Genomic DNA, 27,815 nt, shown 5'->3' with positions numbered 1-27,815 from the left:
CCCCAAAACCAGGAACAGAAGCAGTGAAACTGTCCCCCAACCCCAAAGAGCTGTCCATTCAATGTCCGTTTGCTTGCAATCACCTCATCATTCAGCATTCATTCTGGGGAGGCGAATGGGGGAGCAGGAACAGAGAGAGGATTCACTATGAGTCTACTGTTTAGAAGACAGCGTTTTAAACATCTTTCAGGTCTGCTCTTGCGTTTCAAGTCTCAGCGCCTGAGATTGCTTTTCCAGAGCCTACCTTTGATAAAACAATACTGTTGAACATAATTTTCTGTGACAGTGGCAACATTCTCTGGCCGTACCACGCAATACAGCAGCCGCTAGCTACATGAGTCTACTACTAAGCACCTGAAATGTGGCTAGTGTAACCAAGGAACTGAATTTTTCTTTTTTTTTTTAACTGTAAGTATCACATGTGGCTAGAGTACAAGCTATAACTCTCCATCTTCTCCAGCCACTAACTCAGTCAGCAAGGTGGGCCAGAGCCTCTGAGCGTCTCGACTGGACAGCAGGGGCGGCAGCAGCGCTTCCGACTCTGCCAGACACAACCCTTGTGTGCTCCACACAGTACACGTGCCGAGAGAAGACAACAGGAGGAGACGAGACAGCTAAAGGTCAAGTGACACTGACATGGAAAGTTCTGGAACAAGAAGTGCACACACGTGCCATGTGATAAGACATCACATGGCTGGGCGCCTGTTCTGGAAACATCCAACAGCCACAGCATGGGGAAGGAGGTGGGCGAGGCCACAGAAAGCACATCGGAAAGGTTCGGTCGGAGCCGGGCACTGAAAAATGATTTCGAATGGTGTGCTAAAAACGTAGACTTGATCCCATGAGCACTAGGGTTTATAACCAAGGAGATAAATGTACGAGGGTAGGGGGCGCTGCATCAATTTAGGGGATACTGTAAACTAATGGTCTCAAACTCAAATACCTTTAAAAGCCAAGCAGGGAGGGCTTCCCTGGTGGCGCAGTGGTTGAGAGTCTGCCTGCCGATGCAGGGGACACGGGTCCGTGCCCCGGTCCGGGAGGATCCCATATGCCGCGGAGCGGCTGGGCCCGTGAGCCATGGCCGCTGAGCCTGCGCATCCGGAGCCTGTGCTCCACAACGGGAGAGGCCACAAAAAGCCAAGCAGGGAGCCAAGAGTGTGTGCCTTGTAGGGTGTGACAATGTGGAGTGGCGGGGCATCACAAAACCAACGGCACCAGGTACCTTTATGGGCTCCACCAGCTCCAGGGCAGGGATGACGTTCTCCGAGACCACCTTGGCAGGCACCAGAGTCTTCATGGGCATCTCCTTCACCTCGTCACAGAACCCAACCAGCCCACAAATCTCCTTGGGCTGCTAAAAAGAGCACAGAAGTAGCAGTGAGAGGCAGGCCCAAACCACCACCCCCTGTCCCACGCTCTACACACAAAGTCGGGGTGCTGGAGGAACATCCTAGACCCAGTGTCAAAGCTGACTGCCCCCCAAAGAGCCCACATTAAATCTAAAGGGGCTTGTGCAAACGCAGATGCACCAGTTCCACATGGGGAAGGAGGTCATGCAAAGCTCTGAAGAGTGATCAGACAGAACTACTATCCGCTCCAGCTGCAGAGCACCCAGGGAAGCAAAACTCCTGGCACCTTTCAAGGGCAATCGAATCAACTCCAAGGACACCTGGTCTGTTTTTCAGCTCAGCTGGCTCGCCCTCAGGAGGAGGAAGTAATAAGCTACATGTTCTTTCTAGAGGAAGAACTACGATGCCCATAAACTAACAGAAAGCCAAACGTGTTAGAAATAAAACCATACCGGATCTTTCAGTAGCAGGACCCTTTAAAATTACACATTAAGGGGAAATACTGGCTCTTTAAAAAGCCACATTCTACGTTCACAATTGCACACACACACACACACACACAGACACACACACACACACACACACACACTCACTCACTCACTCCAAATGAAAACCCAGTCTCCCCATGTCATGAATCTTTTCAAGTCACAAGGTCTCCAGATCCCCTTTCCCCTCCAGATAGCAAACCACAGAAGAACTAGATAGTTTGGACAACATCTTGACCATTTCACTACGACAATGGCCAAGAGCAAGTGAAGTATACACACTTGGTATACTTTGTAAACAAATGCAACTAGCCCTGGCCTGATGGCATTTGCTCCCACTGGCAAATCATAAAGCAGCGGGAACAGGATTGCTAAGACGGGCTCTGTTAAGGGGAAAGAGTAGCTCATGGCTATGGTTCATCTTGTTTTAACATGCGGAAGGCTCTAAAATTAAATAAGGCTGGAGAATTCTGAAAAGTATATCCTAGAAGTATCCTATCTCTGGCAGGCTTTAAGAACGGGCAAAAATCAGAAAGGGGTTGAAGATGTAGCAAAAGCTTTTTAGAAAAAGGACAAAGATGAGGAGGTGTGGCTGCTTTGTCTCAGATCAGCTTTGCCGCACTAACTCCCTGAGGAGGGCTAGGTGAAAATTCAGATATTTCAACCAAAGTCCTCTCCTCTTAGACTTCACAATACCTTTGAAAATCTTTAATTCTAAAAACGGATGCCAGTACTCAAAGGAGGGCAGTGCTCAGTACAACCCCGAAAGGGCACTAGCTCGGTAAGTCTAGTCTGGGGGCTCGGTCCCCACGTGTTGCCCCCAGTGGCCTGGCTCCTGAGTTGTCTCGTGTGGCTCCAGAGCCCAAAGGACCCCGTCACCCAGAGGGGCAGAAGCCATCAAGAGACTGTTTCCAGTTCTCTGGAGCCAACAGACAGGGGGACAGTCTGCTGGCTATCTGCAAAGGACTTGCTCATGCAGCAGAAGCATTTCTGGGGCGATGAAAAACACGACCAATGACATGCAATGCTCTCCTGAATCATGACAGAAACAAGGTGTCCCACTGAAGCTGGGCCTGCACTGAAGGAAGCTGAGGCCACCGATGGTTCCCCACCACACTGGTGGCCTGCACGTGGCTGGCTGGGCGCTGACTCCAACCAGAGTGCAAGGCTCTGCGGGCCTCATCTGCTGGGCCCCCCAAGGGGAAGTGAGGCCCCTGGCCCCTCCCAGTGCTGAACCACACGGGAGAGATGCGGAGGCTCCCTTGCCAGCCAAGTTATTAACACGGAGAGGGAGCCTGCCTTTCCCAATCTTTCCTTGTTATCTGTCAGAGCTGACGATGCCGTACAAAAAAGGATGAGCAAAATTAACAACAAGCAGCAGCAGACCCACTACTACAAGCAAATTCCCAGCACATACCTGATCCTGCTGCTGAACAAAAAAACAGGAAATCGGAGATGAAAAAAATAAGAGAAAGGAAAGGACACAACAGTTAAGAAAAAATTAAAACAACAATAATCAAGCAGTTAACCAGGTATAAGGATGTCTGTCACCAGAAGTTTAGGTGAAATGCCCTTCCGGTCACCTAGCAGCAACCTACCTTGTTCCTACTATTGCATGCACGTGGGGACCCTGAAAGCTACTCTCTCCTTCAAGGGTCGGACCACACTGCCCCCAGAAGCCTGTTGGTGCACCATCCCCATGCCCCTAACACGCCACGGCAAAACACTGAGCAGCAGGTCCCCAGAAAACACGTTAGGAGGGGCTTTCCTTGCTCAGAAGCCAAGCCCACCACGCCTGCAAGGCCCTCACCTCAGACTGGGGATGAGCGGCCAGGAACAAGACACAGGGCTGCTCAAATCAGGGGCGTGTGTCCGAATATCTAATACACCCGGAGGGGTCAGGGATCCCCAGCCCAGGTCTCAGGGCAATCTGCCCCCAGGTGGCCGAATGCCAGCCTGGAAGGCTGGTTTGACAATGCAGGCATACCTCACTTTATTGAGCTTCACAGATTTTACAAATTGAAGGTCTGTCGCAACCCTGCTTCAAGCAAGTCTATTGGCCCCCATTGTTCCAATAAATAGCATTTCCTCACTGCGTGTTTCTGCGTCACATTTTGGTAATTCTCACAATATTTCAACTTTTTACTGCTATGACTCACTGAAGGCTTAGATGATGGTTAATGGTTTTTAGCAATGGAGTATTTTTTAATTAAGGTATGTACGTTGTTTCTTTAGACCTAATGCTACTGCACACGTAACAGACCACGGTGTGGTATACACATAACTTTTACATGACTGGGAAGCCAAAAAATTCGTTTGACTCACTTTATTGTGATATTCACTGTACTGCAGTGGTCTGAAACCAAACCTGCAGTATCTTTGAGGTAAGCCTGTGTTATTAAAAGCCCTGCCCTTTGACTCAGCAATTCCAGTCTTAGTTACCTATCTTAAGGGAAAAACCAGGAATGCGCATGTGTATCTACTCGTCCCTGAGGAGAACAAACTCAAGGACTGTAGGCCAGTCTCAACATAGTTGGGAAGTCAGCATGACAGAGAAAAAAAGGACAACTCGCCCCTCACCCACTGCAGATCAGATCTCAGGAGGCCAGTGCATCTTCCCCATGTAAGGATGCCTTCAGACCTCCCTGCCCTGTACAGTTTGCTGCGTGGATCGAGCTGGCTTCACTGTGCTTTCTGGATATTTTCTACCTCTAATAATGAAGGAATGCCCCTACCCCCTGGATGCATGAGAACCAAGTGCAGGAATTACGGGCTCCAGCAGCAGCTACAGCTAACACTGCTGCAGAGTGCAGGACCAGCTCTGGGAGGCGGATGCTCCCGCCTCAGAACTCAGGCTGGAAGACAGCAATCCTCAGGCCTGGCCTAGCTACAGAGCAGACTATTCCCAAGGGTCCCAGAATGAAAGCCAGATGCTAGAAATCTGATGGCCAGCTCACATACGCACCGGCAAACCAACCACCAGGAAGCCAGCAGGGCAGTCCCGGGGGTCAGGCTACTTCAGCCTTTCCCCTACCTGGGGAAGGCAAGGGGGAGGTGCTGAGTTGCAGGTGGACAGTCTGCTGGTCAAAGAGGGCTCATTCTGGCCCAATTCAGTACTTAAAGGTAAAAGGGAAACTAAACCATATAATTTTCAAAATCCTAGAAATCACAGTTTGAGACAAAGAAAAATGCTAGCAAGGAGCTTCCCCTGCCACCTACCATATGCATCACCATTTGGATAGCAATTTCCGAATACTGGTTGATATAGTTCTTGCACTGGGGAGAGAGAAACAGACTGTTAGCGAAACTCACTACTACAACAACACACCAAAACCCCACCCTTTCCAACAGTGTCAATAGGTGAGTATCAAGCAAGTTTCCAAGAGTGGAATCATCAATGCCTGCTCTGGGCAAGTCTCAATAAGATAAAAAATGGCAATCTGGTTACTCCATACCTTACAGGAAAACACGTGTGCAAAAGTGTTTTGAAAATGTTTTCCAAAGGCCCTTAGAGATGAGGTCCTCCCATCTCCTTTTATGGCCCATACTTTCCCCGAGGTCACACGGCAACTACTCAGTGGCAATTTAGAGTGAGTGTGGCTACAAGATACACTATGATGGATCAGAGATTACTTTTCAAATCCGTTCACACATTCTTGGACAGGATTATAAAGTTTAAATCCAGTATAGTCCAGTTAAGTTATAATGATTTTCATAAAAATCTAGGTATTTCCTGCAGACCCTATCTGGTCATGACTGGGGAGCCTCTATATGTGAGAAAACAGGGTGATATGACAGCTCTCAGAGAGGTTAACCTGGGGAAGCCAACTGACACAGCGAATATACCAAGATACTTCAATGAGGCTAAAAGATTCACAGGTTTTAAAGAAAGTTAACAGAAAGGAACCCTTAGCTCCCAGAGCGGACTTCTTACAGCTGGCCTCCCCACGTCCAGCCTTGCAGAGGTTCATTAGTGGTCGGGTACTAAATGGCATTTTGGTTTTAGACATCAATCTCATGAGTGTGGGTAATGGGAACACGGTCCAAGACATAAACCCCCCACGGGGCTAACGAAGAGTTTCTGAGCCTGGAGGACCAACATTCACCAAAGTAAGGAAGGCATCCCGGGTGAGCCTCTTACAAGCCAGGCGCGTGGCTTCCCCTGGGCAACCACCCTGCTGGCGGCGGGGACAGCACACCTAGAATTACGAATAGACAACAGTCAGGCCTTAGAACCAGAACAGGGTTCTAAGTGGTTCTACTGTTGTTTGTTTCTTAAAGTTGTGGTGACTGCGAGAAAAAAAAAAAAAAATCTTCACAAAAGTGGTCTCCTTCTCCTTCCACTATTTTGTCCCACGAGTTCTGTTACATATCCAAACTCAATTAACCAACCAGGTATTTAAGTACCCACCACATATCTGGCTGCTTTCTGGGAACTGGGAATTGTCTGAACATCTCTTCTTCAAAGCCCTCAGGCTGGAACTTGAAATGGCGCCCCAGGAAGTGAACTTTTCTTGCCTCCCCCACTGCTGTCTCCACAGCCCAGCTCCCTGGCCCAGAACGTCCTCCGATGCCTGAGGTAAGGCTCACCATGTCGGCCATGCCAGGCCCCAGGCGGTCGCACTCCTCCCTGGCGTGGTCCACCAAGGCCTCGACAAAGCTGGAGTTGGTCCTCACAGCAGTCTGCACGTCAGTCACCATCTGAATGCAGTCCTGGCAAACGTCCCCATCAGCCTAGAGACACAGGGGCAGTTGGTCTGTAAACACTGCATATTCCTAAAAACAGCTAAGAGTGTTCAGATTCCGACATGCTCGTAACTGCAGCACCAGGGGTGAGTCCCTGAACTGTTCCTAATGTGTTTTTACAGGCTCTAAAGGGACTGACAGGTTTAAAATCAAGTGGGCATTGATTATAGTAAAGCTTAACAGGAAGGGGGAACCATCTCTGCGTCTGTTAGATATCCCGGTTCTTCAGAACCTCCATGCACAACCATCTGAACGGTGGGTTGTGGAACTGCAGAATCAAGTAAAGGAATAAGGCCCCAGTCTGAGAGCTGTACGCACACGCCGCCCCCTTTCGTGTCACAGCTCAAACCCAACCAAAGACAGGGCACGGGGCCCTGGGCGGCCAGGCCCACTGCCTCACCTTGTGCTGGGGCTTGCTGTGGGGCCCGTCCTGAGGGTAGAGGAGGAGGGGCACGTTGGCCATGAAGGGAGCCACCACCTCAGCCATATCCAGGTCCGGGATCTGATTGGACTTGAGCTGGTTCTGGTGATTCAGCTCTGCCAGGTGCTTCTGAAGAGACTCACAGAGGTTGAGAGCGGAGCACACCTCCCCGGGATGGCTCTGGGGGGAAAGAGGCACAAGTGGAAATCCTCTCCCCAGAAGGAAACAGGCCACCTGGCGCCTTCGAATTCTCCCTTTCCTCATCTCCTGGCATGACTCACGTGCGCACGCCCAGCTAACAGGCGCATCTCAAACCAAACCGCCCGACCTGCTTGGCCAGCCCCACGGCTCCATTATGACAAATGGTTCCACTCCCGGGGGTGCCAGCCACCAACATGGAAGACATGCCTAACTCCTCCCCTCCACCAGCAAGTCCAGTCCGTTTATCCACTAAGACCACGTGCAGCTGTCCGCCTCCACTGTCCCCATCAGATCTCACACCTGACCGTCCTGCCAGCTCTTGCAACTCCCAATTGGTGGGACCCAGACCAGACCAACCCCTTTGAAAAGGGGTCATCTCACCTCTCCCCGTGAAACCCTCCAAGACCTCCCCACTGCACCGACAATCCTGAAACAGCCTGAAAGGTCTTGCGTGATGTGACCCCTGCTTTCCTCACCAAAACCTTGGTCCCATCGCAGGACACTCCTGCCCCACTGGAGGTTTTTAGGGTCCTTCCAAATTCCACAAACCTGGCTCCTTGTTCCTTGCTGAAAACCCAACCTCTGGCACATGGTTTATGCATAACAGATACTTACTGAATGAAAGTCAAGCATCCTTGTAGCTGACATGAGTTATCAAGTCAGCACCTATAACTGTTATACCAGTTTACATTCCTTCATTAATTCTATGAGTTCCCATTTCCCATACCCTCCCCAACCCTTGAACGTTACAAGCAGAGTGGTCTGCATTGCCAAAGCCATTCTGGACGAAAACTGTACAAAAGATCTGGTGACGAAATCTCAGTCTATGAACGGACTTTCCGTTTTAGTCACTGTACTCTGGTCTGGAACCTCCCCCGGGCCCCAGAGATGCCTTGAAGGAAGAGTCTATCTACTCTCCATCACGTACCATTTGTCCTTTAATCATGTCCAGGATGACCGGGAGGTAGGAGTCGACGATCTCCTTGCAGGAGGCAGACATGTTCGGCTTGGGCAGCCAGTCGCAGGTCCTCTCCAAGTACACAAGGATCTCTTGCTAGAGAGGACAGAGGCAAGGGTCGGACCAGGATGGACTCCTTCTCCACAAACGGGCTGAAAGCAAGAGGCCCTCCACAACTCCAGAAACGTGAAGGCTAGAAACAGTGGCCCTCGGAGAAGAGGACCTGGGAGAGGGCTAGTGTGGAGCCGTGGCCCTGCCAGGTCAGGGAGGCAAAAAGCAGGTGCGAGCAGTATTCAGAACGAAGATCCTCTGACCTGCGGTCTCACTGGCACAGGGAATTCTGAGCAGAAGTCAACAAAAATGGACCTAAAGGTTAACGGCATATGATACAAAGTCCCGATCAACCTCGGGCATTTGACGCCTAGCCCAGGAGTCAGCAAACTAGGGCCCACGGCCCGTTTTTGTACAGCCTGTGGGTAAGAATGGTTCTTACATTTTTAAAGGATGGGGGTGGGGGACGTTACATGACAGAAGCAGTCTGTGACCCACAGGACAGTTATTTCTGACCTGAGCCTAGACCATTCCTCGCTGGACGCCCTCAGTCACAGCTCTGTACGGAACCGATGCACGTGGCCACACGGCCACCGCTCACACGCAGTCACACACCCTGGTGGCGGCTCACCTCAGTGGCGTTGTCTTTCAACATGTCACCGGCTGCAGTGATGACGTCTTTGCATATGTCGCAGGGGAGGGATTTCTAAGAGGAAGGAACACGAGGGAGAGAGCTCTGTATTCGTAGGACATAACTCACACCGCACACAGCTGAACACTGCCATGGCCGTTTTCCTGTTTCATCTAATCATGGCCATCTCTGACACACTGGCACATCCCGGTCCCCCAACCTAGGTGAGAAGCAGTGGACACCGCGGGGGAGGCTTAGATGTGGCTGATCACGCTACGCTGTGCTTCTGCAGGATAGAAACCCTCTTCCTGTACCCTCTATACCCCTCAGCGCCTTGCTCAGTGCACACGGCACAGGCTACATTTAGCATTCATGCTCACAACAGCTCTGGGAAGAAACTGAGGCTCAAAAGTCAGCTGGAACTCAGGGCAGCAGAAATCAGAGAAAATCGGTAACGTGACGGAACATCACAGAGTAAGAGGGCGCGGGCAGTGAAACAAGGCCCAGTCAGACCTCTCTGCGCACTCCCACCAGCACTGCTGCCGGCGCTCTGTCTGCCTTCCACCTCCTGGGCAGTGCTGTGTGCCAGTGAAGGCCGCACGTCACCATTGCAGAGCTCAGAGACATGACGCGAGTCTTCTAGACAAGACTGGCATCCCTACATGGCCCAGGACCACGGAAATTCTAGCCAGTCCTCAAAGCTCTTGGGGCGCTCCCTTCTTTATGTCAACCAATTTTCAACCCATGAAGAAGGAACTAACACTTCTGGGTGAGATTAAGGAACACCTGTGAATTTAGCTGCATTTAGAGAAACCGCCTTGAACCTTCGGACCTGATCAGGCTAATACTGTGCATGCGGCCACTCAGGTTACATGTGCCTTTTTTTCAGTATCGTGAACTTATGATATCGTGAATTTGTGCATGATGCCCGAGAGGTTCCGGTATCCACGAGACTGTCCTGTCAAGAGAGAAAGATCTAAACTGCCCCCGTGATACATTAAACTTCAAAAGAGGAAGCAGTATTAAAAACAAGATCAGAAGCAAATTAGAAACCAAATCTGAAAGTAATTTTGGCCACAGAGAGTGGTTTAAGACAGTGAATTCAGAAAACTAAAAGAGCAGTGTTACTGAATTAATTCTTCTTCTCCTACTGAAGGAGTACTAGTGGCCAGCGGCAAGTTTTAGACCTCAAGCTCCACGCAATCAAACCTGCCTTGTACCACAGGCTGAAGCACATCCCAGAGCAAACAAACAGCACTTCCTGTAGTCCCCTGGCCCAGCCAGCAGAGCTCGGGCGTCTCCTGAGGACTCAGGTTGCGTGGAGTGTGCACTTGAGGTCTGTCATCTTAAGAGTATTCCCCATATTAATGTGCTATATTTATCACTGTTTAGATGAAAAATCAGTGGCATCTTTTCCAGTCTGGCTATAGTTGGAAATAAAATTTTAGATAGCTACCAAGCTCTAGGGTCTGAATCAGTGATCTGCCTGTTTAAAAGACAAAAATACCAAAAAAGGGGGGAAAGGATTTCAAAAGCTTAGCATCTACTTTGAGTGAGTGACCAAGGACAGAGCTGTACCCGTGTGCCCTGTCCTGGGAATGGGAGCTGCACCTGCCGGTCCCTTATGTGGGGTAGAGAGGTGGGAGCTGCATCTGGAGGGCAGCATGGGGCGCGCGGTGGAGGACAGGCAGGACCTCCCCCTATCTGTGCCACCAGGACACTCGGCGGCCTTGGGGGAATGGAGCCTCCCCGCTCCAGCCCGCCACTCCTCCGCATGGGTACCCCCACCCACAAACAGGTCTCAGGTTCACCAGGAAGAACAAACAAAAGGAAGCAGGAGAGAGCGCTCCGTAAAGGGCAGCAGTTACAGAGGACACAGAGGCCCAGCCGTCGGAGGCACTCACCACGGCCGGCTTGTTCCAGACGGTCTGCAGGCAGTGCTGCACGGCCCCGCAGTCAGACGCCGTCTTCACGTTCTGGCACCACACGGCCGAGCCTCGGGTACATTCTCTCAGGCCCAGGACGGGGCTGGCGAGAGCTGCAAGCAGAATCAGTGTGAGGATGCGGCCCATTCCCACTTACCAGGCCCACCTCACTTGCTTCCCCAGCATCAGGGGCCTTGGCATTTTGCGGGACACTAGGCTGGCCCCTCACCAGCTGTATGAGACACGAGCCACAAAGCCAAGGAGCTGCGTTGTCACATCATATGTCACAGGGCTGAGAGGGACTAATCTACCTGGTTCACCGTTTTCCTCTCACACTATTTTTAAACAGTATCAGATCAGTCCTTTTAATCTTTACCATCTTAAATTTCCATGAAGTAATGAAAGAAATCACAAGAGGAAAGACTAGCAGGTTTAAAAATAGAGATTTTAACTTCTGTAGAAATGAAAAATGGCCAAAGTTAAAAAAATTGTAATGAGGGCTTCCCTGGTGGCGCAGTGGTAGAGAGTCCGCCTGCCGATGCAGGGGACACGGGTTCGTGCCCCGGTCCGGGAAGATCCCACATGCAGCGGAGCGGCTGGGCCCATGAGCCATGGCCGCTAAGCCTGAGCGTCCGGAGCCTGTGCTCCACAGCGGGCGGGGCCGCAACAGTGAGAAGCCCGCGTACAGAAAAAAAAAAAAAATTGTAATGAGAACACAAAGAGTCATATCCTCATTACATAAAACAATGGCTTTTAATGTTGTTCTAGTAGAAGAGACCTTTTATAATCAACTGGGTGAGTTTCTGCACATAAACAAGTTTGCTAGCAAAAAAACAAAACTACATAGCCTGGATATCACAAAGTGTAGGTATGTCCATTCGAAACCGATTGCACACACAGAGTTTCATCTATGGTGTAACAAGGAAAGGACTCAGGCGGAAGTCACAACCACAGAAATGGGATTAGGGGAAAAAAAAACAGAAGAAAGGTTCAAGTCACCTGGAACCAAAGAAATGCAGGTTAAAGCAAGAAGGTACCATATTTTTAAAGTTAAAATAGTAGCCAACGGAAAACAAAAACAAAAAACCTTACCACCAAATAGTGATAAATTTGTGGAAAAAGATGCATTCTTATAAGGCTGACAGCAGTGTGACTAGTAAGTACTTCTCAAAATATATTAATATATTTCAAGAACTGAGGGGAAAAAATCCACTTCTAATAAAACATTTTAGGGAAATCCAGTAATTCAAGAGGTAAAATACAATATGCCTAAGTGTATATATATATATGTGTGTATATATATATATATATACACATATATATAAAGTCAAATTCACGACATTAAAAAAAGGCAGATGTAACCTCAATGGTCAAAACTAGAGGGAAAAAACTAGTGATATTCTTACCAAAATATTATGCAGGGGCTTCCCTGGTGGCTCAGTGATTAAGAATCCGCCTGTCAATGCAGGGGACACGGGTTCGATCCCTAGTCTGGGAAGATCCCACATGCCACGGAGCATTTAAGCCCGTGCGCCACAACTACTGAGCCCGTACTCTAGAGCCCACAAGCCACAACTACTGAGCCTGTGTGCTGCAACTACTGAAACCCATGCCCTTAGAGCCCATGCTCTGCAGCGAGAGAAGCCACCGCAGTGAGAAGCGCGTGCACTGCAACGAAGGGTAGCCCCCGCTCACCGCAACTAGAGGAAAGCCCATGCGCAGCAACGAAGACCCAACACAGCCAAAAATAAATAAATTTATAAAAAAAAATATTATGCAGTTGCTAAATATACTTATAAAAATGATGTACGTCAAACAGAAAAATATTCAAGAATATGAAATTGGGGTTGTACAAAAATCAGAAAATAAAACAAGATGGTTGGCTAAATTCCTTTTTTAAATTCCCCATGTCATGTTGCTTGTGTGTAATTTTAAAGAATATTTTATAAACTGCCCTGAGAGAACTATGGTATTCCTTGATTCTGGAACTAAAAACTGGGGAGAAAACTCTCACATTCACACCTCACTAGGAAGCAACAGATTACACCGGGCCACATGCAGACGTATGACTGCACAGCAGCTATCACAGGAGGGTTGAAGTAACTTCTACTGTAAACAGAAAACATTTGGCTTGGGTCTGAGAAGGAAACCCCACAGCCACGTAGAAACAGATTTAGAACCGCAGGAGTCATGCTGCATGTTGCTGCACCTTGTAAACCAAGAGAGGACACAGTAATTCTATAGACATCTCTCTCTCGCTCTCGCTCTCGCTCTCTCTCTCTCTCGCTCTCGCTCTCGCTCTCTCTCTCTCGCTCTCTCTCTCTCTCTCTCTCACTCTCACTCACACACACACACACATATCATAGGCTACAACACATGGAGGGCGGCGCAGTGGTTGAGAGTCCGCCTGCCGATGCAGGGGACACGGGTTCGTGCCCCGGTCCGGGAAGATCCCACATGCCGCGGAGCGGCTGGGCCCGTGAGCCATGGCCGCTGAGCCTGCGCGTCCGGAGCCTGTGCTCCGCAACGGGAGAGGCCACAACAGAGAGAGGCCCGCGTACCGCAAAAAAAAAAAAAAAAAAAAAAAAACTATAAGGAAGGAAAGGAAATACTGTTATTACTTTACTAGCTATTCAAGACTAGCTATAGTTCGACAAACTGTTCATGCAGACACGGAGTCACAGGTCCCCAGAAAGCTCAAGCCAGATGATCTGCGCCCCTTCAGACACCACCAAACGAATTCTTAATCTGCCCAGATTACAGCCTTCTCTGCCCTTTGGGGAGCAAAAAAATCACAACCCACAACCAGTTCATGAACTCAACAGAACTGGCCTCATTCCAAAAGCTGTTGGTTTGATCTGGTCTCTGTGGGTAAACATGTGCCCGATTCAAAACAGTACCACACTCCCCAGATGGTTAACCATAACACAGCCAAGGTAGGCTGCAGCCTTCAGCCGTAGGTCCCGGGAGGTCAGAGGGGAGCAGGAGTCCCGTCACGAGGGTAAGGGCTCTGAGGAGTGAGGGGGTCACAGAGCCAGCCCCAGACCTGGCAGCTCCCACCAGCGCTTCCCACGCTCCTCTCAGGCACTGGCCTCCCAGTTCCCCTGAACAGTACCCACTAAGTACATCGCCTGCTTCTACATCTGAATTAGGAGCTCGAATTATGAACAGGAGGCTACAAAATGAGTCTCTAGGCAAAGGAACATACAGAGATACACAGTGACGCCGGAAGGATGGACCTCGGCAGATAAAAGCAGGGCTCCCTGCACAAGGCCTGACCACCACTCTCCATCCTTACAAATACTCAGTCTAGGGATTTTCTCCAAACTTCCAGCCAGGAACCGGCTTTAACTGACCAAAATCTATCAGGTTTCCCCGAACACAATGCACTATCATAGGCCCAAGCTGCAAGAATACTTTGTAACTTGTTTACTCCCCCTAGGAACTTGAAAGAGTAATCACCTGCTATAAAGACTTGTTACTTGTTTTGGCCAGGCTATTCTGGACTAAAAAAGTAGCCCCTTCTATCTGAGATTGGTCCAGCTACTGCAGAACCCAAGGTCATTTCCCAGTCCTAACCGTCGCTGAATGGTAACAAGCCCCCACCTCAGAACTAGAGGTAAAATATATGCCTGGTGGCCAATCTGGCAGACCTGAGAGGTCACCCAATCCAAGCCTAAAACGGACTGCAGGGACACTAAGAAATGAAAACTGAAGTCCCAGCTCCCAGAAACTCAGTTCTCACCAAGGCCGCCCCATTTACCTCCAAACTAAAGCCAAATTTATAAAGGTGCACGTTATTAAAATGGTCTGTGGTGCGATTTCCTAAGATGACCCGAAACAACTGCGTGTCCTCAGGGTTGGTAATGAGGCTGAAACAAGCCTGGCGATGCCAAGTGCGTGACCTGCTGAGAGGTTCAGGGGCTTATTTTGGGAGCCGGTCTCCTGAGAGGGAATCAAACAGTGGGTCAGAACACGTTTGGAACACAGATCCCTTCCTCAGAAAACATACTAATACACAACACCCTCACACCACTTCAGGGGGTTCTCAACACCTGTCCAGGGACTCCAGCTGGGGACTGAAAGCTCTCGGGGTAAGCATGGTTTTTCTCCACAGAAGTGGGAAAACAACTAAGATGAAGACGCAATTATCAACTCCATTGACCGCGACAAGCAGTGCTTTCAGGTGGGAGGGACAGACACAGGAATAATGGTGCTGCGTTAGCAGAAACACGGAGCTGCAAGGAGAATGCCCAACTGTTCCGGGGAGCCGGAGGTGGCTTCTTCAAAATGAAAATTGAACTGGCACCTGAAAGAAGGCAGCTGAAAGACTGGTGGGGCGGGGCGGGGGGAGGGGGATTCCTGAACATTCTGAGGGAGAGCAGTGATCTTTGCTGAAGGGAAAGAACACTTTTGTCTTTTCAGGAGCGGGGCTCCAGCAGACCTCAGGCCCACTGGGAAAGGCCCCACCAGGCACTCATCCCTTGTGATGAGTGTCGCCCATGGTCCATGCTGTGGGCGACAGCTCGTGTTAGTGTCACCCAGTTGTGATGTGGCAGAAACGAGGGGGAGGTGGGGAGATCCAGATGATGGGCACCTAAATGGAGTGGAAGGCTCATCCCAAAAAGGCTGAGCAGGGAGCAGGGACAGCAAGGGCTGAAGACTGACAGCTGGGAAAATGAAACTCTCCGGGTTAAATTTAAATGTGAAGTCTGTTGGGCTGAAAGAAAAAGCAGGGCAGCAAAAGCCAACAGCACAAGGACAGAGGTGGGGCTCAGAAGCTGCGGCGTGAGTGGACACAGGCAGGCAGAGCACACCTGCGCACCCCGCTTCCCGTGGGAGAGTGACAAGCGCAGGTCGGAAGGCGAGGCCCTTAGGAGACTGCAGGTGTTTAGCTGGGAGAGAGAAGGTTTCCGGGATAAGCACAGTTATCTTCACAGGTGAAGGACACCTTCCACCTCTGACATGGGGGTGGATCTGCTCTGGGTGGTGGCTTCCGATCCCAGACCTCAGAGCGGTTGGGTAGAGGTGAAGGGAAGCAGACCACAGCTCAAGGTAAGGAACACACTTAACACCCACAGGCTATAAAAGGGGAATCGCAGACTTCCCTGGTGGTCCAGTGGTTAAGACCCCACGTTCCCACTGCAGGGGACGCGGGGTTTGATCCCTGGTAGGGAATAAGGGTCCCACATGCCACACGGCACAGCCAGAAGAAAGAAAAAAATTAAGGAAACCTGTGAGAGATTAAGCAGGTTCTAACTAATAAGTGCAGAGTCTCAACTTGAAGTCAGAGTTCTCACTCTGAAGCCTGAACTGTCCTCTAACCATTAAACTGATGCTTAAAAAAAAAAAAAAAAAAAAAAAAAGGAATGAGTTGGCTTGTTATGTGATGACCTCTACAAGAGTGGGAGCAACCAAGCAGAAACGAAATGCCCAACCTAGACGGATTCTGTGTCAGAGGGATCCTGAGTGGTGAGCGGGGCTAGAAGACCTCTAGGGGCTACAAAAGTCTTCACTGTTAGAATAATGAGGCAAATGACATTTTCAGTATTCACACGTAACCAATATGAAAATTACCCTAACCTACATTCTTATGAGTTATTTCTCAAAACATCTTCCCAGCAAAGCTTTCATCTCTATTTTCATCTTACCACACTGCCCCCAAAAACCAACTTCCTTCCCTGAGGCAACAGGCTGAACTCTAAGACAGTTCTTAGAACGTCTGCCTGACACCCTGGAGGTTTGATTAAATTTGTCCTATTAAGAAGGATCACTGCTCAGGGTAAGGCGAGCACTACACTTCTTAGTTCAAGGGCCTGGCATTCGAGCCCTCAGTGACAAATGCTGGCGGGCTGGAGTCAGAGAAATGATCACTTCAGAGACACTAAAACCCCACAACCAAGTTTCATTTTATGAGGACAGGGTTTCAGGTTTGTTTTTTGTTTTTTTAAGACTTCAGTGGTTATTTCCTTAGGAAAGGGGTGGGGGCTCTGTTCCCTTCTTACTCCTAGGCTTAGAAGAAAATAAGCAGATGTGCTCTAAACCACTCCACATGTAGGTCACTTATCAAAGACAGGCTGTAGTGGAATTTTACTGTCTTGAGAACAGCTGCCACGAGCTGGATCCGTCATGGGCTTGGTGGCCGCTCTAGACTCTGACCCAAAATCCTCAGTGAGCCTGGGAGGGAGGGAAGGAGGGAGAGCTCACCACAGCCGTGTGTGTTTTAGCTGCTCTTACGATGACTTCTTAAGTGAGAAGGGGCTAAACCCCAAGTTTAGAGCGAGGCTTCTAAGGCAACTTACCCACCATCTAACAAGTTAAAGGTTTTTCAAACACGGTATACTGAAAAGAAAATAAGATCTGCCTGCAAGTCCTGTCCAAATGACCCTAAACAAATCGCCATCCTTCTCAGCTTGTTTTCCATCTGTAAAATGAGGATGAAGCCATTGATCACTGGATTGTTTTGAGAAAAGAGACGACGTAACTATGCACTTTCAACGGCCAGAGTATTAGTCTCTCAACCATCATCTCTCTCTCTGGTATCTTAATTTACCCACATTATCTTGACTCCCCTACCAGACTGCCTCTGAAATCAGACAGTGAAGGTTCAGATCATGGCTCTACCACTTCTAGTCATGTGACCTTCAGACTTTGGTCTTCCAATCTGCAAAATGGGCCTATTACTAGTACCTACCCCAAGGGATTTGTAAAAATTAACCGACTGTAAAACACAGGGCAGTGCTGGCATGCTACAGAAGTCCAATGAGCACTATTACTATTATTATCCACAGTAGCAACTGGAAGACCTTTTTCACATCTACTATCTTGCCCAGAACAGGTGTTCCACAAATAGCTGAATCAAGGATGTTCTATGCTTTCTCTACATTTAATCAGGTCATTAACTGGCAGCTCAAAGACCTAGAGAGCTGTTTCCCAGCAACCTCAGAAGTTGTTGGTTGCTAAATTCAAGACCCAGAAATCACCAGGAGAGTGAAGCACAGGCCCCACTGTAATGAGCCCAGGAGTCGATCCTGTGTAGCTAGGAGCTAAACAAGAAGCCCTGCGTGGGCAAAAATGAGAGGCGCCCAGCGAAGCACCAGTACCACCACCAGTGAAAAGCTTTCAGTAATTCACGTCATTGGAGCTACAGGCTGATTGGCCCTCCAATCCCAAGAAAGTTGCCACTGTTGAAAATATTTTTGGAACCCACTTTTTAGAAAAGCCCCCTCAAAAACCTCTCCTTCTCTGGAAGGGCACAGAGGCAGTATGGCAACATGATCACTGCCCTGAGTGTTGGGGGTAGACAGACCTGACGAAATTCCTGCTGTGCTGTCTACTAAAGCCAAGCCTCAGACAACTTACTAACGCCACAATTATCTGCAAAATATGGAAAATAAGAGTGCCCTTGGGGCTTCCCTGGTGGCTCAGTGGTTAAGAATCCGCCTGCCAACGCAGGGGACACGGGTTCAAGCCCTGGTCTGGGAAGATCCCACATGCCGCGGAGCAACTAAGCCCATGGGCCATGGCTACTGAGCCTGCGCTCTAGAGCTCGTGAGCCACAGCTACTGAAGCCCGCACACCTAGAGCCCACGGTCCGCAACAACAGAAGCCGCTGCAATGAGAAGCCCGCGCACCGCAACGAAGAGTAGCCCCCGCTCAACACTAGAGAAAGCCCACGCAGCAACGAAGACCCAACCCAGCCATAAATTAATTAATTAATTAATTAACTTCCTTTAAAAAAAAGAGTGCCCTCTTCTCAGGAATTCTGTGAAGATAAATAAGAAGGCACAGAAAGCACTGAGAGTGCCTGGTACTTATGAAGCTCAGTTAATTGTACACTGGCTTGTTAATGGTGGACTCGAGGGAAAGGATGACAAAGGGAGGTGTTCACATTCTAATTTTTGTATACTAGCATAAATTAATTTTTTCTCATGTTACTTTTAAAATCAGAAAAAATAGTTAAACCTTACAACCTGCTTTAGGGAACAATTATCACCCAGTGTGGCACAGACCACAAGTTGCTCCCTATATCTATTCTCCACTCCTTTCAAAGGAACAGAACCACAAATTCTTAGCTACACACATGGCTGCCAAAATTTAAAACCACATTTCCCAGTCCCCCTTGTAGCAGGGTCTGGCCATGAAACCACATTCTGGCTGATGGGATGTTAGTAGACATTATTGCACTTTTAAAGACAAGTGATGGCTGGAACTTTGGCAGCCATGATGGGCCATGAAGAAAGGGCCTAGACCTCAATGATGCAGAGCACTGAGCTAGAAGAGCCTGGGTCTCCAAATTCTTTTGGAAGTAGAACCACTATGCTAGCCCTAGACTGCCTGGCTCCTGAACTCGCTATGATAGATGGGAACAGTTCAATCATAATTAAGGCACCATTATTCTAGGTCTCTGTTGTCTGCAGTCAAACCTAAGCCTAACTATAATACCAGCTTAATCATCTACCTCACTCACCAAAATCGTCTCCAAATGACAAGTCTTTACTAAGGCCTGCCTCCACTGCGATATTTTAAAGTCCATGTACACCATATAATTAACAAAGATTTTCAAAAACCACCTCAGAATGAAAGGGATAATCATTCCTAGAATGTGTGTTTTATGCCCTATTTGTTAAAACAATCAGTCTTATTATTTTAGCCATATAAAATCTTTTTTATTCCTTTTAAATATTTCAGTTAACATATGCTAAATACCGTTCGAGTCTAATTATCAAAAAAAAAAAAGGGGGGTAACAGAAAATGCAAGCAGCCTCCCAATCTCAACAATCAGAGTACACATTCCATAGGGCAGTGGATCTGCTGCCTGGGTAATGCATTGCCATGGCAACAAGCCGGTTGCTAAGAAACCAAGAGAGAGGAACCCCAGGAGAGGCAGTATCTGCCTCAGGTCCCCCGCATTCAGACATTTCTCAGGAGAATTTGTGCACTTAGATTCCCTAAGAGCAGGAGATAACACAATGCACTCAACACTGACTACTCGATGAAACAGCTGGTGTCACAAATACCTTCGATGACAAAGAGCACTTGTCCCTTCTTTAGAGGATCTTGCTTTTGGAAAACATTCTGCAGAGCAGAATAAAAATACTGCCCATTTAATCATTCTGAATGGCATACGCTTAGAGGCAGCCTGCCTTGATCTGGAGGAAGTAAGGTCCAAATAGTCCTCTTATCACAGAAGGAATCTGTGGCAATAAAGCTTTCAAGCTGCTAGGCTGACATCCCATCACCTCTGGCTCAGATAAGCTATTATTTCTGTTACTTAAGACAAAGGTTCTTTCTTCCCTGCTTCTCCTCTCGCACTGCCCCCTTGCTTTTTAATTTTCCTCACAAGCCAGATCATTCTAGGACAAGAAATCAATCCACATGAAGAAAGCAACAGAATCCTCAGGTACACTGCCTTGTGTGATAACACACACTGAGGGGCAAGGCTGTGTGATCTTCTTAGATTGTAAAAGAATGATTCAATTTGGCATAATTGATTTTGGGAAGAGAAATTCCTAACTAGTTCATTCAAGAGCACTCCCGGGCTTCCCTGATGGCGTAGTGGTTGAGAGTGCGCCTGCCGATGCAGGGGACACGGGTTCGTGCCCCAGTCCGGGAAGATCCCACATGCCGCTGAGCGGCTGCTGGGCCCGTGTGCCATGGCCACTGAGCCTGCGCGTCCAGAGCCTGTGCTCTGCAACGGGAGAGGCCACAACAGTGAGAGGCCCGCGTACAGCAAAAAATATATATATATAATAATAATAATAACAGGCTTGTAAGGCAACTGTAATCCAATAAAAATTAATTTTAGGGCTTCCCTGGTGGCGCAGTGGTTGAGAGTCCGCCTGCCGATGCAGGGGACGCAGGTTCGTGCCCTGGTCTGGGAAGATCCCACATGCCGCGGAGCAGCTGGGCCCGTGGGCCATGGCCGCTGAGCCTGCGCGTCCGGAGCCTGTGGTCCGCAACGGGAGAGGCCACAACAGTGAGAGGCCCGTGTACCACAAAAAAAAAAAAAAAAATTAATTTTAAAAAATAATTTTAAAAAATTTAAAGATAATAACAGGCTTTTTTTCCTGATTACCAAACCACGTATGTTCACTGCCTACAATTAAGAAAATTCAGGAAAGCACAAAGACGGAAGGAAAAGTCATACTCAGAGGGGCCCAGAAGGAGCTGTGACCAGCACCCACCCTCATGGGCCCTCTTCCACCCCTACCTGGAGTCACAGCCTTGAGGAAGTTCACTGCCAGTCAGAGCCCTCAGCTGCCTGGTCACATGCTCTGGTAGGAAGCCCAACCACAGGCTCATCCCTCCATAGAACCACCTGGGTGGCTGAGAAGGCCTGGGGTCATATGCTTAGCCACGGGTATGGGACCAAAGTCTCCAAACCAAATGTCATCACTTTCAGAAAATGAGTGACAATCAAAACTCCCTTCCTCCTTGGTTCCTGGCCTCAGGCCATGAGCAAAGGCCACAGTGGAGCCCTGCAGTACAGGGCTGAGACCCTGACCCTGAGGTACCAACACCAGCTAAGATAGAATTTTCAGGGCCTCCGTGGTGGCGCAGTGGTTGAGAGTCCACCTGCCGATACAGGGGACACGGGTTTGTACCCCGGTCCGGGAAGATCCCACATGCCACGGAACGGCTGGGCCTGTGAGCCATGGCTGCTGAGCCTGCACGTCCGGAGCCTGTGCTCCGCAACGGTAGAGGCCACAACAGGGAGAGGCCCGCGCACTGCAAAAAAAAAAAAAAAAAAAAAAGAATCCGCCTGCCAACGCAGGGGACACAGGTTTGATCTGTGGTCCGGGAAGATCCCACATGCCGTGGAGCAACTAAGCCCGTGTGCCACAGCTACTGAGCCCGCATGCCACAACTACGCAAGCCCGTGTGCCTAGAGACCGTGCTCCGCAACAAGAGAAGCCACTGCAATGAGAAGCCCGCGCACTGCAACGAAGAGTAGCCCCCACTTGCCGCAACTAGAGAAAGTCTGCACGAAGACCCAAAAATAAAATAAATATATATTTAAAGAAAGAGCACTCTAGTCCTAACACACACTGTAAATCAGCTATACTCCAATAAAAAATATTAATTAAAAAAAGAAAAAAGGAGCACTCCAGTCCAATATAAACTCCTGTCAGCAAAGCTCTTCTTCCAAAGTGTCAACCTATCAGGTGATGATCAGACATAAACTTAAATCACCTTAGATAATATTACTCGACAACTGGACCATGAAGAAGCCCCTGACAGAAATGCCCAAGGTCCAGCCAGGTGAATGGGTACAGGCAGAGGTCAAAGGCACATCTGTATGGTTCTACACTCGGCCCAGGGTACAGCCCAGAAATCAATTCAGCCAGCCAGCCAGCCAGAAGCCGGCCCAGGCTCTATCCCATCCCTGCTAACCGGCTGGGTGGTCTCTGCACCCTTGAAGAAGACAATAATATGCATAAAAAAAAAAAAAAAAGATTTCATGCAAACCCACTAATAAGGAAATTCAGTGTTCTGGGCTCATTGCACATGACTGTTTATTAAGTAAAAAGTTTCAGATACATGCAAGTGTGTCTACTATAAATGTCACTTTTGAGTACTTAATACTTAAAAGGAATACCACCTTCATTGGAAATGCTGAAATCTAAAATTCAGACCACAGCATGGATTAGGGCAGGATATTAGAATGTCCCCGGCATTCTGATTTAGTTGCTCTCACCTGAGAGGGCTGCTATGAGGATAAAATGTTAAGCAAAAAGCACTTAGAACAGTGCTGGGCACACAATGAACTCTCAGGAAGTGTCACCTGCTATGATGTCCGCAGTTCCTGCAAATCAGCTACACTGGTAGTTCACACTCAAAGCGTGGCCCACAGAACACTGAGGGTCTCAGAGATTCTTCTAGGGGATCCATGAAGTCAAAATTCTCATAATAGTGATATGAAGATGTTAGCTGCCCTTTTCACTCATTCACTCAAAAATGAGCAGTGGAATTTTTCTGGAAGCATATGACATGTGACAGTGCAAAAGAATGAATGCAGAGGCAGCTGAAAATCCAGCCAGGTGTCAAAAAGATTGCAAAAATGTAGAATAAGTTGTTCTTCTCACTAAATAGGTTTATGTCTAGGAAAACAGCTATTTTTCATTATAATCACAATACGTTAACATGTAACGGATTTATTTTTTTTAAGGATTATTTTTAAAATTTTGTCAGCTTCATTTATAAGATGGTAAATATCACAGATACAACCCAGATTAACAAAAGCTCTTTGGGGTCTCTCAATGACTCAGGAGTATACAGGGATCCTGAGACCAAAAAGTTTGAGAACCACTGGGTTAAACATTTAAGAACAACTAAGTTCTGGAACTAAAAAGAGGGGAAACAACTCCTCAGATTATAGCTGGTTCCCTTTTCAGATTTACCTCAAATCAGGGCCACCAGGGGTATCTTAGTTATGTTAGGGTCCTGTGTCCCTAACCCCTACATAAAATCCTCTCCAAAAGGCTCGGGGTGGGGGTGGGGGATTGGCTCTAACCTGGACACGAACTATTATTAAAAGCCAACACTTCACTTGAGTCCAAAGTCACTCTTGATTTGCAAACTCCTAAACACAATTTCGTAAAATTCGTTTCAGTTAATAAAAGAAAATGCTTTGTTTAATCGTGATAAAGATCTGGCACTACCAGCATTTAAGTTTCATGCACACCGACCCACCAGCAGTTACTGAGCTTAAGTCCTCTTGCTACAGCTCACACCACGGTTCAGCAGGACTGAGCACCTATTACAGGCCAAACACTGTTGTACGTGCTGCAGATCCAGTCAGTGACCACGACAACAAATAAAAACACATCATATGGGGCTTCCCTGGTGGCACAGTGGTTGAGAGTCCACCTGCCGACGCAGGGGACGCGGGTTCGTGCCCCGGTCCGGGAAGATCCCACATGCCACGGAGCGGCGGGGCCCGTGAGCCATGACTGCTGAGCCTGCGCGTCTGGAGCCTGCGCTCCGCAACGGGAGAGGGAGAGGCCGCAACAGTGAGAGGCCCGCGTACCGCAAAAAAAAAAAAAAAAAAAAAATCATATGATGCCCGGCAGTGCCAAGTGCTACGAAGAAAAATGAAGCCAAGGAAGAGCAAGACATGGACATTTCAGACAGAGCAGGGCGCAACTCTGGTAAGGCAACACCTGGGCAGAGAGTAAACTACATGATTACCTGGAAAGGAAGATGACCCAAATAGGTAGAACACCAAATGGGCAACAGTAAGTAAGCAGCCCTGACCTGATGGGAGAGGAAGAACTCTGAACAGCAGCCGAGGGCCAGATGACATGACCTTGCAGAATAAACTTTAGGTTTTACTCCTAGTGAGACAGGAAGAGCCACATGACCCGCTGGCATCAGTGCCTGCACATGGAGACAGCATTCCAGCACAGCTGTTAAAGGAGTTCTGTTTTTTTTTTTTTTTTTTACTATAATAAGTGACGCCACTAAGACTGGCCAAAAGAACCTTCTATGACATCTCCTTCAATCTTATTTACGTAGTTTCCTGTCATGTAAAGAATTTCTTTTCAAAAGCAGTATCTATCCAAATGTGGCCAGAATTTAATTTTAAAATTTGGAAGTGTCATTAGAATCCATCTCACTTTTTCTGTGACACAGATGTCCATCAACAGGTTTAACTAAATTGACACATCCATACAATAAAATACTCTGCAGCTATTTTTTTTTAACAGCTGGGAGGTAGAAGGTGATTAAGAAGATAGGACAACTTAAGTGCAATGTGGTACTCTGGATCCACTCCTGGAACAGAAACGAGAGATTACTAGGAAAATTGGTAAAATCCAAATATAGTGTGCAGTCTAGTGAACAGTAAGGTTAACTTCTTGCTTTTGACAAATGTACAGCGGTTATATAAGATGTTAAAAGCAAGGGAAGTTTGGGTGCAGGGTATATAGAAACTCGCTGTACTAGCTTTGCAACTTGCCTGTAAATCTAAGATTATTCCAAAATTTATGTTTTTTTAGAAAGGCAGTAGTATAGATCTATCTGTATTAGCATGAAATAACCTCTAAAGATACAAATAAAAGGAGAAATGCAAATGAAAACCACCTCACCCTTTTATCATGGCAAAATTTCAAGTTTGACATCACATGTTAATACTGCAACTAAAAACCGCATATTCTGTGGGAACAGAAATTCCTAAAATCATTTGAGAGAGTAATTCAGCGATTTCTAATTAAGGTGAAAACAGATATACTCCACAACTCAGCAATTCTGTTCCTAGGTATATCCTCTAAGGAAATGTCTGTTCATGTGCACCAGAGTCTTTATAGAAGCAGTTTGTAACAACAATAAAACAACTGGAAATAATCTAAATGTCTATCAACAGAATGGAGAATAAGTATGATAGAAATGTAATACTGTACTGCAGAGAAAATGAATGAAACAGATCTAAACATTTTCAAAATGAATGAACCTCACTAGCAAAATAAAAAAAAAATTACTAACCCAAGAATATATATTATTCATAAAATATTTAAAATATCCAAAACAGGACTTCCCTGGTGGTCTAGTGGTTAAGACTGTCGCTTCCACCGCAGGGGGCCGGGGTTCAACCCCTGGTCGGGGAAGTTCCGCATGCCGCGCAGTGCGGCCAAAAAGGTTAAAAAAAAAAAATCCAGAACAACACTACACATACCGCTGAAGATCACACATATATGTATGAAAGTATAAAGAGAGACCTGCAGGGGGATGATAAACACCAAGGCCAGGAAGGTGGTTATCTATGGAAGGCAGCGGGTTGTTCTATATCTTAACTAGAGTGTTATATACATAGGTGTTCATTATCATTACTCTTCCACTTTTCCAGATGTCTAGAATGTTCCACAATTTTAAAAAAGAGCAAGGAGCGAAACAGTGTAATATGTGTTTGTGTTAAAAAGAAAAACAGAAGGGGAAATCATACACACAGCCACCTATAGGTAGCTCCGGAAGGCTCCTAAAGGAGCTGGTACCAGGCTGCCTCTGGGAAAGGCCCAGGGGACAGTGGTGGGAGGGAAACATACTTTTTACTCTATGCACTATTACACCGATGGAACTTGTTTACTGTGTGCAGTTATTATCTGAACAGTTCACTGCCATTGAGGGATGGGGAAACCAGACTGGGGCGGGGAGTGGAGAACAGACTTACCCCAGGTACCATGGTTAGGGACAACCAGCCTAGAATCTGAGTAGTCAGGTTACCAGGAACCAGCCCTGATGTGCTGGGCTGTTCTGTTAAAAACTGATGTATAAACCAAGAGTTTGGCTGCCTAGCCAAATTCTTTCCCACCTCCCTCCTAATGGCTGACTACCTACCCTAGTTTGTTTTCTGATCTGGTAATTACGTCCAACATAACATATTTACAAGTCAATTTAATTTTGTTTGTTGTTAAATTTACAACATCCCATGAAATGAAAGAAGGCAGGAGACATCACAAAATCAAGAGCAGAGACTGATTTTGTCCTTGTGCTGGTGGGACAAGGACATTAACAAACATAGTATTGTTTTTTTGTGGTTTAACAACAAACCCTATAGTACTTATTTACCTATGCCTTGTCGTACAGTAAGTTATTAAAGCATCACATTATTAATCCCATTGTACAGATGAGGAAGCACAGTTGAAGAAAATTGCCCAAGGTCAGTCAATGATGTGATAAAGTTAAACTTCTATTCTACGGTATCATCTCACTCCCATCATAAAGAATTATAAATTCCGCAAGAAAACATGGAATTTTGACAGGTTATTTTTTCAGTGCATAGACCATTACCCAAGGCCATAATTCAGGTTATTTTCTGGAACTTCACGGAACAAAAGTAAAGCAATGAGTGCTTTCGCCAACAGTCAAACTGTTCATCCCAATCACTGTATTTACCATCAGTTTTAAAATGATTTAAAAAAAAAAAAAAAAACAAACAGGCAGGGCAGGAAAATCCAGACCCTCCTTCCAGGAGGCAGAAGCAAATAACTGGTGGCGGAAGCAAGGCTTAGAGGACCTAGAATGCCCATGCTAGAAGACTGCTTCCAGAAGCTGCAGTGCACACTTGCCCAAGTGGCATGGTCTTGGCCCTGAGAGCTTCCCGTGCCTTATTAGGTACTTTCCCCAGCCAGCAACACCCTGTCGCCCTTCCTCATCCCCATTCAGTTAAGCCACAGCCCAGCCATTCCAGCTTCAGAGCCCAAGAAAATGGAGGAGCAAGTTCTCCTTCCCCATCTAGAAAAATCCTGACCACCTGATCTAATACGCTTCAACTGTCGTAGGAGGTATTGGATACACCTTGTTAAATGCAATTAAACCACTTACCAAATCCTTGTTATTTTCAGAGTAAAGTTGATTATTGACTAAAAATTGATAAACAGGGGAATTATCCAAATTCCTGGCAGGTGAGAACTGGAGTTGTTGACATTCAGCAGGCTGTGCTATACGTTCATGTCTTGCCTCTTAATAAAAATAAGCTATCAAATGAGTATATATATTTGTACATAACACATTCTAGCATCCCTAGAGAGCTACCTGCCTCAGTGGCGGGTAAACACTATTCAGCTGGTTAGCCTCTACACAGGTGGCAGTAACAGGGGCAGCTAAGTTTCAGGGAAGAGGTACCATATCCCAGGCACCAAGCCACTTGTTTTATACTGACCACCTCATTAACACTGGGCCTGCCTTTTTCCACTAGAGGAATCACCCAACAGTATGTCCTTACTATACGATCCCATTTATAAAAAGCTCAAAAACAGTAATTAGGTTCTTACATTTACAGAGCTAGAAGCTAACAAAGCGGTTTCCTTTGGGGCAAGTGAGAGAGGGTGAGTGGATGGGGAGGCACAGGGGCTTCTGGATGCTCCTCCTTTACCTTGGGGGCTGCTTACAGTGGGCTCGTTCACTCTGCAGGAATACCTCAATCTGTACACTTAACAGGTGCATGTTTTCTGTATGTAAATTACAGCCCCATAAGTTTGTAAAGTTAAGCGCTTGGTGTTGATGGAAGGATAAAGAGCAAGCACTGTCAGAAGTCCTGGGTTCTGATT

The 27,815-nt window shown here is 47.5% G+C and overlaps 1 protein-coding gene across 2 annotated transcripts in view; it reads right to left on the bottom strand.

Annotated features, from left to right (window-relative positions):
• Positions 1-27,815, bottom strand: part of PSAP (prosaposin) — a 34,054-nt gene that overhangs the window by 4,019 nt on the left and 2,220 nt on the right. The window contains exons 2-9 of one of the 2 annotated variants that reach the window (XM_030862523.2): positions 10,747-10,880; positions 8,843-8,917; positions 8,131-8,256; positions 6,981-7,181; positions 6,425-6,568; positions 5,054-5,110; positions 3,252-3,263; positions 1,223-1,354 (exon numbers count right to left, since the gene is read on the bottom strand). In XM_030862523.2, coding sequence (XP_030718383.1) covers positions 1,223-1,354; positions 3,252-3,263; positions 5,054-5,110; positions 6,425-6,568; positions 6,981-7,181; positions 8,131-8,256; positions 8,843-8,917; positions 10,747-10,880 — 881 coding nt within the window. The remainder of the gene's footprint in view (positions 1-1,222; positions 1,355-3,251; positions 3,264-5,053; positions 5,111-6,424; positions 6,569-6,980; positions 7,182-8,130; positions 8,257-8,842; positions 8,918-10,746; positions 10,881-27,815) is intronic. The other variant, XM_030862528.2, reaches the window with a different exon arrangement.

Source organism: Globicephala melas, chromosome 16 (genome assembly GCF_963455315.2).
Source record: "Globicephala melas chromosome 16, mGloMel1.2, whole genome shotgun sequence".
NCBI lineage: Eukaryota > Metazoa > Chordata > Mammalia > Artiodactyla > Delphinidae > Globicephala > Globicephala melas.
The sequence above is the reverse complement of the archived record's forward strand: the minus strand, read 5'-3'. Positions and strand labels throughout refer to the sequence as shown.